Source organism: Chionomys nivalis, chromosome 6 (genome assembly GCF_950005125.1).
Source record: "Chionomys nivalis chromosome 6, mChiNiv1.1, whole genome shotgun sequence".
Classification (NCBI taxonomy): Eukaryota; Metazoa; Chordata; class Mammalia; order Rodentia; family Cricetidae; genus Chionomys; species Chionomys nivalis.
Window position 1 is genome coordinate 13,668,337 of NC_080091.1, and position 13,325 is coordinate 13,681,661.

At 46.1% G+C, this 13,325-nt stretch overlaps 1 protein-coding gene across 4 annotated transcripts in view; it reads left to right on the forward strand.

The window, feature by feature from the left end:
- Nucleotides 1-12,896, forward strand: part of Sptbn1 (spectrin beta, non-erythrocytic 1) — a 169,624-nt gene extending 156,728 nt beyond the window's left edge. For 2 of the 4 annotated variants that reach the window (XM_057771282.1, XM_057771283.1), the window contains exons 29-36: nucleotides 344-428; nucleotides 2,228-2,424; nucleotides 3,153-3,262; nucleotides 3,762-3,825; nucleotides 8,125-8,363; nucleotides 9,519-9,692; nucleotides 10,909-10,951; nucleotides 11,578-12,896. In XM_057771282.1, coding sequence (XP_057627265.1) covers nucleotides 344-428; nucleotides 2,228-2,424; nucleotides 3,153-3,262; nucleotides 3,762-3,825; nucleotides 8,125-8,363; nucleotides 9,519-9,692; nucleotides 10,909-10,951; nucleotides 11,578-11,796 — 1,131 coding nt within the window. In that variant the 3' untranslated portion in view covers nucleotides 11,797-12,896. The other 2 variants (XM_057771284.1, XM_057771285.1) reach the window with 2 other exon arrangements.
- Nucleotides 12,897-13,325: the final 429 nt, after the last annotated feature.

Genomic DNA, 13,325 nt, shown 5'->3' on the forward strand with positions numbered 1-13,325 from the left:
GGCATCCCTTAACGTAACATCCTTCACAGGAATGGAGTCTCTCAGAAGCCAAGGCTTTGCCAGTATTATTGTCCTTCTCTTCAGAATGGGAGTTTCCAGGAGCCCCGCAGTCCAGTGAGGCCAAGCATAGTGTGTAGTGCGCTACCTCACCACAGTCGGCTGCAGACAGAGCTCCCACCCTCTGCAAAGGCAGCCGTGTTCTCGCCACTGCCGAGACGTAAAAGATACACTCAAGCTGATGCTTCTTAGCTTAGGGGAAAATAGACGTTCTTGTACAAAGTGACCATTGAGGGGAAAGATCGAAGATTGCAGTGTTTTACTAAGGCCCTTGTTTTTTCTGCAGATCAAGGAAAAGTTACTGCAGTTGACAGAAAAAAGAAAAGAAATGATTGACAAGTGGGAAGACCGATGGGAGTGGCTAAGACTGAGTAAGGACATACACACTTCACTTATCTTTCTGCTCTTCTGGGTATCTATGGAAAGCGTGCAATTTTTTGTGTTTTTTCTTTGATGTTATATTATTACTTAATGATTTCAAGGTTCTAAATGTTTCTCTCCATCTGTTATTGCTCGCTGGCTAGTGGGGGTGAATGAAGAGATGACTCAGTGGTTCAGAACACTTACTACCCTCCCAGAGAACCTGATTCGGTTCCCAGCACCCATTTCAGAGACTCATACCCAGGATAGCTCCAGCCCCAGAGCGTCTAACATCTTTGGCTTCTGTGGGCACCTGTGCTCAAATGAATACAGGTATACAAGGTGGGGCTGGAGAGATGGCTCTTCCAAAGGTCCTGAGTTCAATTCCCAACAACCACATGGTGGATCACAATTATTTATACTACGATCTGGTGTTCTCTTCTGGCAAAACACTGTATATATAATAAATAAGTAAATCTTTAAAAAAAATATGCAGGCCATGGTGGTATATGCCTTTAATCCCAGCACTGGGAAGGTAGAAGCATATGGTTCTCTGTGAGTTCAAGGCCAGCCTACTCTACATAGCAAGTTCTAAGAACAGACAGGGCTATGTAGAGAGACTCTGTCTCAAAAGACAAAAAATCTCTCCCTCTCCCTCTCTCTGTCAGTGTACGTGTGTAAGTGTATGCGTGTGTGCGTGTAACCACAGTTTGCCTGGAACTGTGAGCCCTCGTTGGATTTAAAATTTAAGAATAGCACCCCATGGTTGATTTGAACATTAAAAGGAGCATCATATTTGGGGCCATTCTGTTATTGAGGATTTTGTTTGCCAGTTCTAAGAAGTCTAGGGCAGTTTCTTTTTGTGTAGCAAAGCCTGTATCATAAACTGCTGTGAATTGGATATTAAACTGTTGTCTGCGTTTACAGTGATGACTTGCATGGAACCCACCTTGAAGAATTGACAGTTTCCTAGTTCCTTCTCAGTTGGCATGTTGGGGGGCATCCATCACAATGTCTAAATGAGGCCAGCTTGCTATGTACCCTGACAGCTGCCCACAGCCCTTACCTGACTGGCTGAGTGAGATACACGGAGACTGGTGTTGGCCCTCTGTTAAGCCGGTTCTAATCCACCTCCTTCCTCGTAACTTCAGTGGGAGGAGAGCTTTTTCTTCACGTAGAGGAACAGCATTTGGAAAGAACCCTGCCTCTTCCCTTCTGTACAATCCACCCTCTCAATCTCCCAAGAGAAAACTGTACTAATACAATTGCCTAATACAAGCTGCTCTGTGGGCGCCTGCTCCACCCAATAGCCTGACACATGTAGGCTGTGTGCCCTGTAGAGCTCTGCAGTTTTATCTCTTAGAATTAGAGCCCTGTGACCAGAATACATTCTAGGCCTGGACAGTCCACTTGAGAGCCACTATCTACGCAAGGCACTTGGGAAATGGAAATATTCTTAAACTGATGTTGCAGTATGTACTTGTGTATAAAATTTAACTTGTATTTATGCTTGGCAAACACATAACAAACAGACAACAGTATTTTAGGGTGATTACATGTTAAAATAGTATTACATGTTAAAATAGATTACATGTTAAAGTATTTTGTGTGTGTGTGTTTAAATCAAAACTCAATTAAAATTACCCCTATCGTTAGTAATGTGTCTTACGGCAGCAGACAGGTTGCCTAGGTGGCTCACTGAATTTACGTTTGATGGCATTTTGGTTGCATAGATGATGAGCTAGCTGTGCTTAGAGTACTGCTATCATGTGACCCTGTGATCCACACTCACTCTTGGTTCCCTGTGCAGTTTTGGAGGTCCATCAGTTCTCAAGGGATGCCAGTGTGGCTGAGGCTTGGCTGCTCGGACAGGAACCATACCTATCCAGCCGCGAAATTGGCCAGAGCGTGGATGAAGTGGAGAAACTGATCAAGCGCCACGAGGCATTTGAAAAGTCTGCAGCAACCTGGGATGAGAGATTCTCCGCCCTGGAAAGACTGACAACAGTGAGTAGCCTCAGGATGTTGGGCACCGTGTCTTGCCTGTTGGTGTGGATTCTGGGATTTGAATGGGCTTCAGGCCATGTCTTGGTCTTGGAGCACTGTTAAATCATCTCCGTTCCAGATGATCTTCTCTGCCAGCCAGAGCTTTACTTAGCTGTAGAGCCAAGTACTGATCTTTCTTCCTTCAAAACTTTCATCCTCATAGAGAATGGCCTCCGACTTCCGTTCTTCTGCAGAGTCAATATGTGTCAAAACAGAATTCTTTTAGAGTATATTTATTGCTCATGAAATGAACTCATTTCAGGTAGACTGTTTTGTGACTTTTTTTTTTCTCTGTTTCTCTACTACAATATAAAAGGCTTCCTTGAAAGTTTCTGTGAGTCTTTGCTGGATTTTAATTGAGACTTCATAGAAAGTCTAGCGTAAAACCCATGGCAGCTTTTCCTCCCCAAACCAGTTAAGAGATGCGGGGCTCAATTTTGAACTAAAATTCCTACTCCCAGAGGGCATACAACCACCCAAAGGGATTTTCCAGCAAGGATAGACAGCCCTTCATCCCTTACAGGTTTAGACTGTACCTATAACATGCCTGGACACACTGTCATTGTCTTTGGAGTGCTGACCCTTGAGGCTATCCAACATGAACTACTAGAAAAAGGGTCCCAGGTTTCTAGGATCTTTCTTCAAGAGCAGTAAGGAGCCATGGTAAACAACTCCCTGTTCTCCCTTAGTTGGAGTTACTGGAAGTGCGCAGACAGCAAGAGGAAGAAGAAAGAAAGAGGCGGCCGCCTTCTCCGGAGCCAAGCACGAAGGTTTCAGAGGAGGCTGAGTCCCAGCAATGGTGAGGCACTGGTGGTGGTGGTGGGGCTAGACCGCTGACGTCAGTGATAAGTGAGGTTACAGGGCGCCATGTGGAGCTAGGCCACATATCCTCACTGTTCGTGACTCCATTTATGCTGTTTAGAATCCATCCTAAGTAACAGATGAGCACGGTAAGTTGGGAACAGTCTCACGGAGTGAAGTGTGGAGGGCGGCGCCAGTGCGCTCATCCGTACTTTACACGTGACTCACGGGGAGAGGCACCAGTGGTAGGGAGAACTGATTTTCTATTTGCAAAAGGCTATTGATGGCGTATACGCTCCATGGAAGCCGGCACTGGAGTTACGTGGGGACAGTGTTTCTGAGGGCTGAACTCTATTGTACTGTCTAAAAGTGCCGAGTTTAACAGCGGGGCATTATGTGAAAGAAGGGTGCTTATACTTGTTTTGTTTTTTCTTTCTCTCTCCCCTTCTTTCTGTTCCCCCTCTCTCCTTTCCCCTTTCTCCCAACCACCCTAACAGGGATACTTCAAAAGGAGACCAAGTTTCCCAGAATGGTTTGCCAGCTGAACAGGGATCTCCACGGGTTAGTTACCGCTCTCAAACGTACCAAAACTACAAAAACTTTAATAGCAGACGGACAGCCAGTGACCATTCGTGGTCTGGACTGTGAAGTTCACTACCGTTTGTCAAGAACCACTCTTTCCACATCCTGTTGGTTTTGACCTTTTGGCTTCCCTGTCACCCAAAGTGTTAAAAATTTTTAGTTAATTCATAACTTCCTTGATTTCATATTTGTTTGCATTTAATTTATGTTTATTTGGATGCTCATTGCCTTGAAGCAGCATACTTTTTTGTTTATTTATTGTGAGCTTTTTACTTTATTACATGAGAAATTTAAATTAAATGACAGCATAATGAAGAAACTAGAGTCTAACAGGTACGAAACGTCCAAGTTGTACTAACAGGGCCCAGTTCTCTGCTATAGGTGCTGTGTTATTAGAAGTATTGTTAACCTGTGGTAGTTTAGTAACTAGGAAGACTGGTGTGTAAGGAAGGAGACATTCACTACTAAGGTATGTGTGCAGTCATTCTGTAACATTCCATGGAGAATGCATTCATTGAAACGACAGGAAAGAAGCTGAATAATCTTGTTGGGGAGCTGTTTAAGTTTTAGGTGCAGGACCCCAAACGTTCTGAGACCACTTATTATTTTGAGGTCATTTATTACTTTGTATAAACCCAGTAATCCTCTCTTTTCTGCCAAGTCCTCAACCTAGAACTGTAGGCCTCTGTGTGACACATCTTACAGCCAGCCTGGGACTGCTGCCACCAGCTCTGTCTTGCTCAATGTCACCACTGTCAGCACTCAGGTCATGGCAGGTGCCAGCAGCTCTCCATGTGTTTCAGGGGTCTGCCTACCAGACTTCAGGCCTCCATCCAGTCAGAGACTTCAGGGTGTCAAAAATACGTTGTCCTTTTTTAAGCAAATGGAGCAAAAACCATTTTGGTTCATCCTGATTACTTGAAGGTCCACTCATTGGCCCAAGCCTGGGAGCACTTGGAGAGGCATCCTGGCCCTAGAGGGTTACTTCATTGTCTCTAAAGAGAAAATCTGTTTTGTGTGTCTCCAGTGAATCCTGGGATTCATTCCTTTTCTCAAGATTCTTTGTGGAGTTCTCTAGTAAGGAGTCTTCAGGATGGCATGTATCGGGCCACTAGCGGGGATTGAAAACATTTTAACAGCAGTCCTTTTCCTTAGGAGTAAAAACTGGTGGAAGGTGATTTCCTGGTTCTGATCTAAACGAAACCAAACCCACATTGCAGAAAAACCTTGCAAGACACTCCCTTGCTTCCTTGCCATATTTAGATTGTTAGTGGAGTCAGGACCTGTTTGGTATGTGTTTTCCATGAGCGAAGTCTAACTTGTCTTTTCATTTCATGATGCATTTTTTTTTCTTTTGTCAGGATAACGTCATATAGCATCTTGTTTGTTTTTCCTAATCTCTATGTACATATCTATCTACCTAGAGCTGTAGATAGGTATCTAGATAGACGCCAAGCTTCTTATATTCTGGGCTAGTATGCATCATTATTGGGTCTCTGCCTTAAAACAAATCCAAATTTATTGGGGGGGGGACTCTTAACTTTTTCATTGGTCACTAGGGTTCCCTGACCATGTCTTTATGGCCCCATATCATATTATGTCACTGATCATATATGTATATACATATATGATCTTTCCATATATGTGTGTATGTGTGTGTGCACTTAAATTTTGTATCATCCAGACTGATACCAAATTTTAATGCTTTTTTTAAATTCAAAAGACAAAACCCATAGAAGCACACAAGACAGGATTGCCATGATGCCTATTTTTGTCTATATTTTTAATTAACAATTGGATTGGATTGGAAGAAGAAATAGCAATTTCCTTCCTTTGGGTGATGGTGCAGAGACTCATGTTAATGAACTCGAAAATGGTGTTGCTTCGTGTACTTTGAAAACCAATCAGGTGTTTCCTGTGCTAATAGTTGTCGTGCTGCATTCATGTCACCTGATTTCAGTGTCTCAGATGTGCCCGGCCTCGAAAGCACTCTGAACTAATGGCTAAAGAGAAGCAACAGCTGGGGGGAGGGGCCGGGGGTCACATGTACCATTGTTTGATCACTATGATTTGCTTTTGATGTTTGTCTCTAGTGGTGTGTTGTCTGTTGGCATGCTTCCAGCACATGTCCATTAAAATTCATTTTTGTTCCTTTTATTTTCATCGTTTCCTTGGTTAGTGATTTCATTCATTCACATGAACATTAATTATCTCTGCATACTGGTTTGGGGTTTTCTCTTTCCTTCTAACTCCAAAGAAAAAATTTTTGCTGCAGAATTTCCATCAGAAGAAACTTCCCCTGCCTTCACCTACCTTGAGATGTGACCAACCCCGATAAATGAATGCCTACCCGAGTCTCTGCCTCTAGTGGTTTTCAAGTCAAAACTGCAGCAGTAAATTTTTTTTTCTGGTGTCTGTGTACTAACCCATGTTTCTTTGCACTCACCTGGCTCAGGCCTTCCACACCAGCTCACACTTGCTCCTGACAGGAGTTTCCTGAGATCTCTCTAGAAGAGATGTGTCAACTTTAAGATCCACTCAACAGTCTTTTGACTTGGGTTTTGTCTTGGTTATTTCCCCTCCTACAACCTGCCCTTAACAGTGGAAGGAGGAGCCAGGTGTAGCAGGATATGCCTGCAGTCCCAGCTACTGGCGAGAGGAGAAGGGGAGTCTACTCCTCGTACCATTTCTGCAGGCGTTGCTTGCAAAACCAGGCAAACCAAGCACTCTCTCCCCCACCCTCTTTTCTTTTTGCCCCAATGATACATTCACCATACTGATAAAAGAGAATAATGAATTTTAAGCAGAAAGAACCTTAAGATTGCATAGTCTCTAGTCACAGCCTAAACCTTGATGCTAATTATGATACTTTACATAAGCCTATAATTCCCTGCACTATTGGCAAGTTTCCATTGTCATTTCCCCAGGAAATTCACTTTGTTTAGAATGAAGCCCTGGGTCCATCAATCTAGATAAGACCTAAGCAAGAGAGTTGACAGATGTGAGTGTTCAAGTGGTGGTGGCCAGTTCACCTCTTTATACTGCCGAGGCTGCTGCTAACTGGGTGTCACTCTGACTCTGGGCAGCAGTGGTGGGGATTATAGCTAATGTCTATGCCACTGATACTTCCATGTTTGTCCGTGTATGAGGGGTGCAGGTTGTCTGTAATCTACTAAAGCATCAGCCACCCCCAGCTTTAGTAACTTGCTAATCCATGCCCTGGGTATATCAGCCAGAGGCTGCTACAGTTAATGGTACACAGTTGATGGTACACAGGCCGAAAACCATAATGAATCAAGACACTACTACATTTCCAAAGCCGAAAACCCGTGTGGGTTACAATTTAAAGTGAGCTTGGGAAGGAACGCTCCTGAAGACGTCTGCAGACTGAAGGGTCAGAGCCGCTGGAAGCCTGGCTGCCTCTGGGCTCTCGTCTCAGTGCAGCAAGGCACCGTGATCAACCACCCGTGATGGGGAAGGCCCTGGTTCTGTCTTTGTTTGGGGGTAAATAGCTGTGTGGTGTTGAGTGACTGTGATTGGCTTTTCCAACTCCTTTAACAAAAACTACAACCCACTTACGACTCAACTTGGGCAGATGTGGTTCCGTTGCCGTTTGTTGACTTGCCTCCTTTCCTTTCAGCTCTCAAGTCCCACAGTCTAACGGGGAAGATAGCTATGAAATGCATGACTGTTGTCCTAATTTCTGCATGTGTTTATGGTGGTATTTGGAGGGAGGGGGAGAGGAGAACCAGGGAGCCTCTTTCAGAAACCGAAGGTGTTTCCTTGTTGCACCTGGGAATGCTGTGTAGTTCTGATAGGATTGTCTCTCCATCTGTTTGTGAATGCCCCTTTGCTTCTACTTCAGCCCTTCTGGTGAGACCCTTGGCTGTAAGGTGGTTGCTGTATAAGGCTGCTGTATAACGTCCACTCTCATATTTAACGTGTGTGACTGTCACCATCGTCTTTGTGTGTTAAAGTAGCCATGGAGGAGATGATCTGAGCTATGTCAGAGAAAACAGAGCGATCAGAGGAGCGGAGTGCAGTAAAACTCATCCTGGCATTTCGCTTTTCTCACTTCCCCGCAAGCGGGCGGGCATTAATCCATTCCCACCTTCTAATGTCCTTGGCGTCCAGCTGGCTTTGCGGGGTGTGCAATGGTTTTACTGTACTGCCTCCATCTGTGCCAGGCTTTTATACACAGCCACGTGTGCGAGTCAGAGCGTATGTGGTCGCCCCTTGCTCTCGGGGTTAGCTGAATGGCCTCTCCAATGTCCCTAGATGGCAGAAACCATGGACACAAGTGAAATGGTCAACGGTGCTGCCGAGCAGAGGACAAGCTCCAAAGAGTCCAGTCCCATTCCCTCTCCCACCTCTGACCGCAAGGCCAAATCTGCACTTCCGGCCCAGAGTGCTGCCACCCTGCCAGCCAGGACCCAAGAGACAGCAGCGGCCCAGATGGAAGGCTTCCTCAATCGGAAGCATGAGTGGGAGGCCCACAATAAGAAGGCCTCGAGCAGGTAAAGGCAGCCCAGGTGGGAGGTGGGAAGGCAAGTTCCCCTTGCAGAGGTGGCCGGCCGGGGTCGAGCTCACTGGGGATGGGCATGTGGGCAGGAAGAGCGGGAGCGGGGCCTGTGGCTCTTCCGGAGGAGCTTCCTGGAGTGCGTTGACCAGTCTTCCTGAAGTGAAATGACTGTGGGGTTTAGCACTCAGTGACACTCCTGTGTCCACATCGGCTCTCCCACCAGTCTCTAGTTTTATTACTTGGCTGATGAGGAAGCAGGGCTGTGACAGATTTAAAGGCATACTCTTCAAGACCTCTGACAAAGGGCAAAGCTGAGGGGAAACCGCATCTAACCCTAAAGCTTGTGTGCTTGGCTGCTCACCCCGATGTCTAAGACTGCTGTGTACACATAAGGCATCCACTCTCCAAGGGCTTGTGTCATACAAGGCCATACCACCGGGCCACACCTGAGTCCAACTCTCCCGAGGGCCCCATAGATGCTAACAGCCCTGCGTCCACCCACACAGAGCGGCACTGAGACTAGGAGCCAGCCCTCCGTGCAGCATTTCTTTTTTTTCTTTTTTTTTTTTTTTTTTTGGTTTTTCGAGACAGGGTTTCTCTGTGGCTTTGGAGCCTGTCCTGGAACTAGCTCTGTAGACCAGGCTGGTCTCGAACTCACAGAGATCCGCCTGCCTCTGCCTCCCGAGTGCTGGGATTAAAGGCGTGCGCCACCATCGCCCGGCTTTTTTTTTTTTTTTTTTTTTTTTTTAAGATTTATTTATTACTCTGCCTCTATGTATGCCTGCAAGCCAGAGGAGGGCGCCAGATCTCACTACAGATGGTTGTGAGCCACCATGTGGTTGCTGGGAATTGAACTCATGACCTCTAGAAGAGCAGTCAGTGCTCTTAACCTCTGAGCCATCTCTCCAGCCCCCAGAGAGCTGCATTTCTCTGAAGCTGCTACTGAGCCATGTGGGCTGCCCCAAAGAGGCTGCATAGAGTGGGGGTGGGGGCGATTCCCTGTCAGTTCAGTTTTCTGAAAGGCTTTTAGCAAGGGGTAGCACATGTGTGCGGGTCATTTTCATGTGAGATTCTGGTTTCTTTCAGCAAGTGTGAGACACAGCCCTGATCTTTCTCTCTCTCTCTCTCTCTCTCTGCCACACTCATTCAGGTCCTGGCACAATGTTTATTGCGTCATAAATAACCAGGAAATGGGCTTCTATAAAGACGCCAAGAGTGCTGCTTCCGGCATCCCCTACCACAGTGAGGTCCCTGTGAGTTTGAAGGAGGCTGTCTGTGAAGTGGCCCTTGATTACAAGAAGAAGAAGCATGTGTTCAAGCTAAGGTGAGCATTGTCACGGGTTTGCCTGGGTGTGTTCATCTCCCTAGGAGTTGGTTTTCCCACAAAGCGCTGTATGGGTGTGCTTCCTCCTGACATTCTCAGTCCCTAAGAAAGCGAACACCCAGTCTGCAGATGACCTAGTGAGACTCACTGGGTCTGTGGGACCAAGGGCCACTTCCCTGTGCTCGGCTGTGCAGCTGGACCCCGACGAAGGGAGCCTTCCTTTCATGACCTAGAACTCTTGCCTGGCACTGCTGATGGGCGTTTAACATCTCACTATACAATGGAAGCTTGAGAAAAGAATCTTTTCAAAGATTTTGAGCCTCTCTGGCTTGTGCAGACGCAGGAGTTACCGTTGGGTGCTCCAGAGAGAGGCACTGAGTCACCCCAGAGCCTGAGGAGACAGACAGGAAGTAGTTGGGTGACACAGGCCATCCTCCCCAGCTCTTCCCACACTTCTGCTCCCAAATGACTCCTCCTTGTGGAAGACACCCCCCATGCCACATCCGCACCCCATTCCCTTGTGGTTGGGAATAGGCAAACCATTTTGTCTCTCAAACCTGACTACACCAGTTCTCAGAACCCACGTGGAAGGGAAGGGCTAGCCTGCAGGTTGTCTGTTAACCTGTGTTAGTGCGCATGCACACACAGATTTGAAAAATACATTTGCGTGCGAAAGTAAAGCATCTTGCTGACTGGTTACTTAGTTTGCTACCGATTGCTCTATTCCTCTGGGACCCAACAAGTTGTATCTTAGTTGGTCTGGGCCGAGGATGGCACTGGGGGGTTATGGCTGGAGTTGACACAGAGACAGAGACTTTGGACCATAGAGACAGACATCTTATCACAGGAGTTTCAGGTAGTCTGACCCCTTAACTGGTTTTGAAGAGTTATCTCTTGAATTCCTTTTTGATCATCAATCAAGAATCCAAGTGGTAATTGCCATAACAAGGCAAGCTTTCTTGTGGTTGGGGATTTTTTGGTCTTTCTGTTAGATTAAAGGACCGGATTGTCTGTGCGTATTGGGTTGGCCTGCTGAATACATGACTAATGCAGGGGCTGTCTCCGCGCCTGCGCAGACAGTCGATGGTGCATGTAGCTCTGTTGGTGTTCCTGAGGTCAGTCCCAAGGCTTGCTTATAGCTCACACTAGATAAGGACTTTCTAACATAAAATGATTACCTACACAATTGTAAAATATTATTTTCTTGAAATTACAGACTAAATGATGGCAATGAGTACCTCTTCCAAGCCAAAGATGACGTAAGTTACTGCTTATTTTCGTTTTCCCGGATACTGAAGATCGTGGGAGTATCTGTGGGGCGTCTCTCTGGTCTCCATAGTCACAACACTGGGCCCAAAAGCAGTAAATGTCACCTTGCTGGCCCTCATCAGATCCTCTGGAGCCTCAGAGCAAAGACCTTGCCTGCTGCTCCTTGTGGGGCAAGGCACAGTGAGGGGTCCCAGGACCGGGTGCATGTCCTGGTGCCCCGTCTGAAGCCTCCGCACTGTGCTCCATTCCTGGAAACTGCCCCACCTCGGAGAAGAGAGGGTTACCTCAGTGATGACAACATGTGCAGCGTTTTAAGTTTCAAGTGGTTTTTGTTCTGTTTTCAGGGCGGTCGGGAGAGTACTTTCTAGGGTGAGAATGGTGTCTTGCAGCCTGAGACTAGTCTTCTAGCTCCTGTAGGTGTGTAGGAGAAACCCCAGAGTGGCCTATGGGTGCCATAGCCCTGAGCTCATCTGTGAAGCTGAGCCATAGCCGTCTCCACTCTTCAGTGATGCCCTAATGACAGTGGACCTAGTTAGAGGCGCTGCTCACAGAGACCCAAACATCGTGTGCTCACCCCTCTTAACCAGCTCTTACCTGTGTCCCTTCCCCTGTCTAGGAGGAAATGAACACATGGATCCAGGCCATTTCCTCCGCCATCTCCTCCGACAAACACGACCTGTCCGCCAGCACCCAGAGTACGCCAGCATCCAGCCGGGCGCAGACCTTACCCACCAGCGTTGTCACCATCACCAGCGAGTCTAGTCCCGGCAAGAGGGAGAAGGACAAAGAGAAAGACAAAGAGAAGAGGTTCAGCCTTTTCGGCAAAAAGAAGTGAACTTCCCTCTCGTCCTGCCCTTCTCTGACCTTTTCAGTGAGAGCCCAGCATGCAAGCTCAGACCAACACATTACTCTGTGCCTAATGTTCCTCCATGTAGTTGATTTTTTTTCCCTTCTTTTTTTAAAAATAAATTTTTTAATTTATAGAGTATTTCTGAGGGTGGGGGAAACGTACCTAAACACTTTATCTCCAAGTTAACAAAAGTTTGAGGTGCAGAGGGAAGGCCAGATTTTTTTAATGAAATTATATAGATTAGATCTCAATATTTAAGCTGTTCCTCAATTTTGTGAGGCTGTGTTGGAAATAACCCGCCTCTGATGCTGTTGGTTGCAAAGCAGCGGTGCTTACACAATATTCCCTGTGCTCTCCAGAGACGATGGACTGATTTCCTGACACTATTCTCCGTTCACTTCAGTGGTTACCCTGAGTCTTGACTATTCCAAGTGCCCATGCTGGGTATAACCTTTACTAAACAGATTGTGTATCATGGTCTCTCGCTGCAGCCATAGCACAGCTCCATGGAAACCTCCAGGCCAAACAGTTCTTGTCTGGCATCACTTACTAACACATGACATGCGGCTCTCCTGCAGCAGTTGCTGTGACCGTTCAGAATGTCGGTATACAAGAAGGAATAGAAAACTGATAAGGTTTTAAATAATCTGTAATTTCAATCTTTTTTTTCTGAAATACATTATATTGTATGTTTGAGATAATTCTAGTACAAAGTATAATAAAACTAGATGTATAATAAACCCTTTAAATCACTGGTAAGCATATAAGTGGAACTGAAGCATTTACTGGACAAAGTAATGTTACTCTAATGGTTACTTGCTTGTGCGTGGCCACACTGTTATAATTTGCTTCATTACCTTGCTATTTGATACATAGTGTGCATTTCTCTGTCACTGTAACTATTGTAATGACAAGTTTTCATCTTACTGCACAATCAAAATGGCATTGATAAGAATGAACTCCAGAGTCTGAGCCTGGATAGGGAGTGGTTGCTCGGGCCTGGTGCTCCATCGTACGACCTGTCCCTCTCAACTTTTGCCCTATCTGTTAAATATATGCTATGTCATTAAATGCTTTTAAATCTAGCCTGTTGACTAATGGGTGTTTTCCTTTCCTGTGCTTGCATGTCTATTAGAGAAATTGAAAGGGAAGAAGAAATGGCAAACAGAAAGCATTATATCATGAATCTGGGTTCCTCTGTCACACCTTAGGTGTGTGTGGCACACCTGGCTTTGAAAGCCATAGCAAATAAAGAGTGAATAGGGTGTTGAGTGACGACACACACAAATAATGTGTTTCATAGCTTGCTGTAGCTTCGGGCCCTGACATAGGGCTAGGTAAGCATTCTCTGAAGACAAGCAAAGGATAATGAGTATTTTACTTTTCTGATCAAGGTCAAGTATCAGCAAAAAGCACTAGGCAAAGGACTCAAGACCAATGCCTGCTCCTTGTTGAGCCCTGGGGTGTTGTGTACCTGTCCCCAGACATCCTGGAGGGTGGATATGATGGGGCCA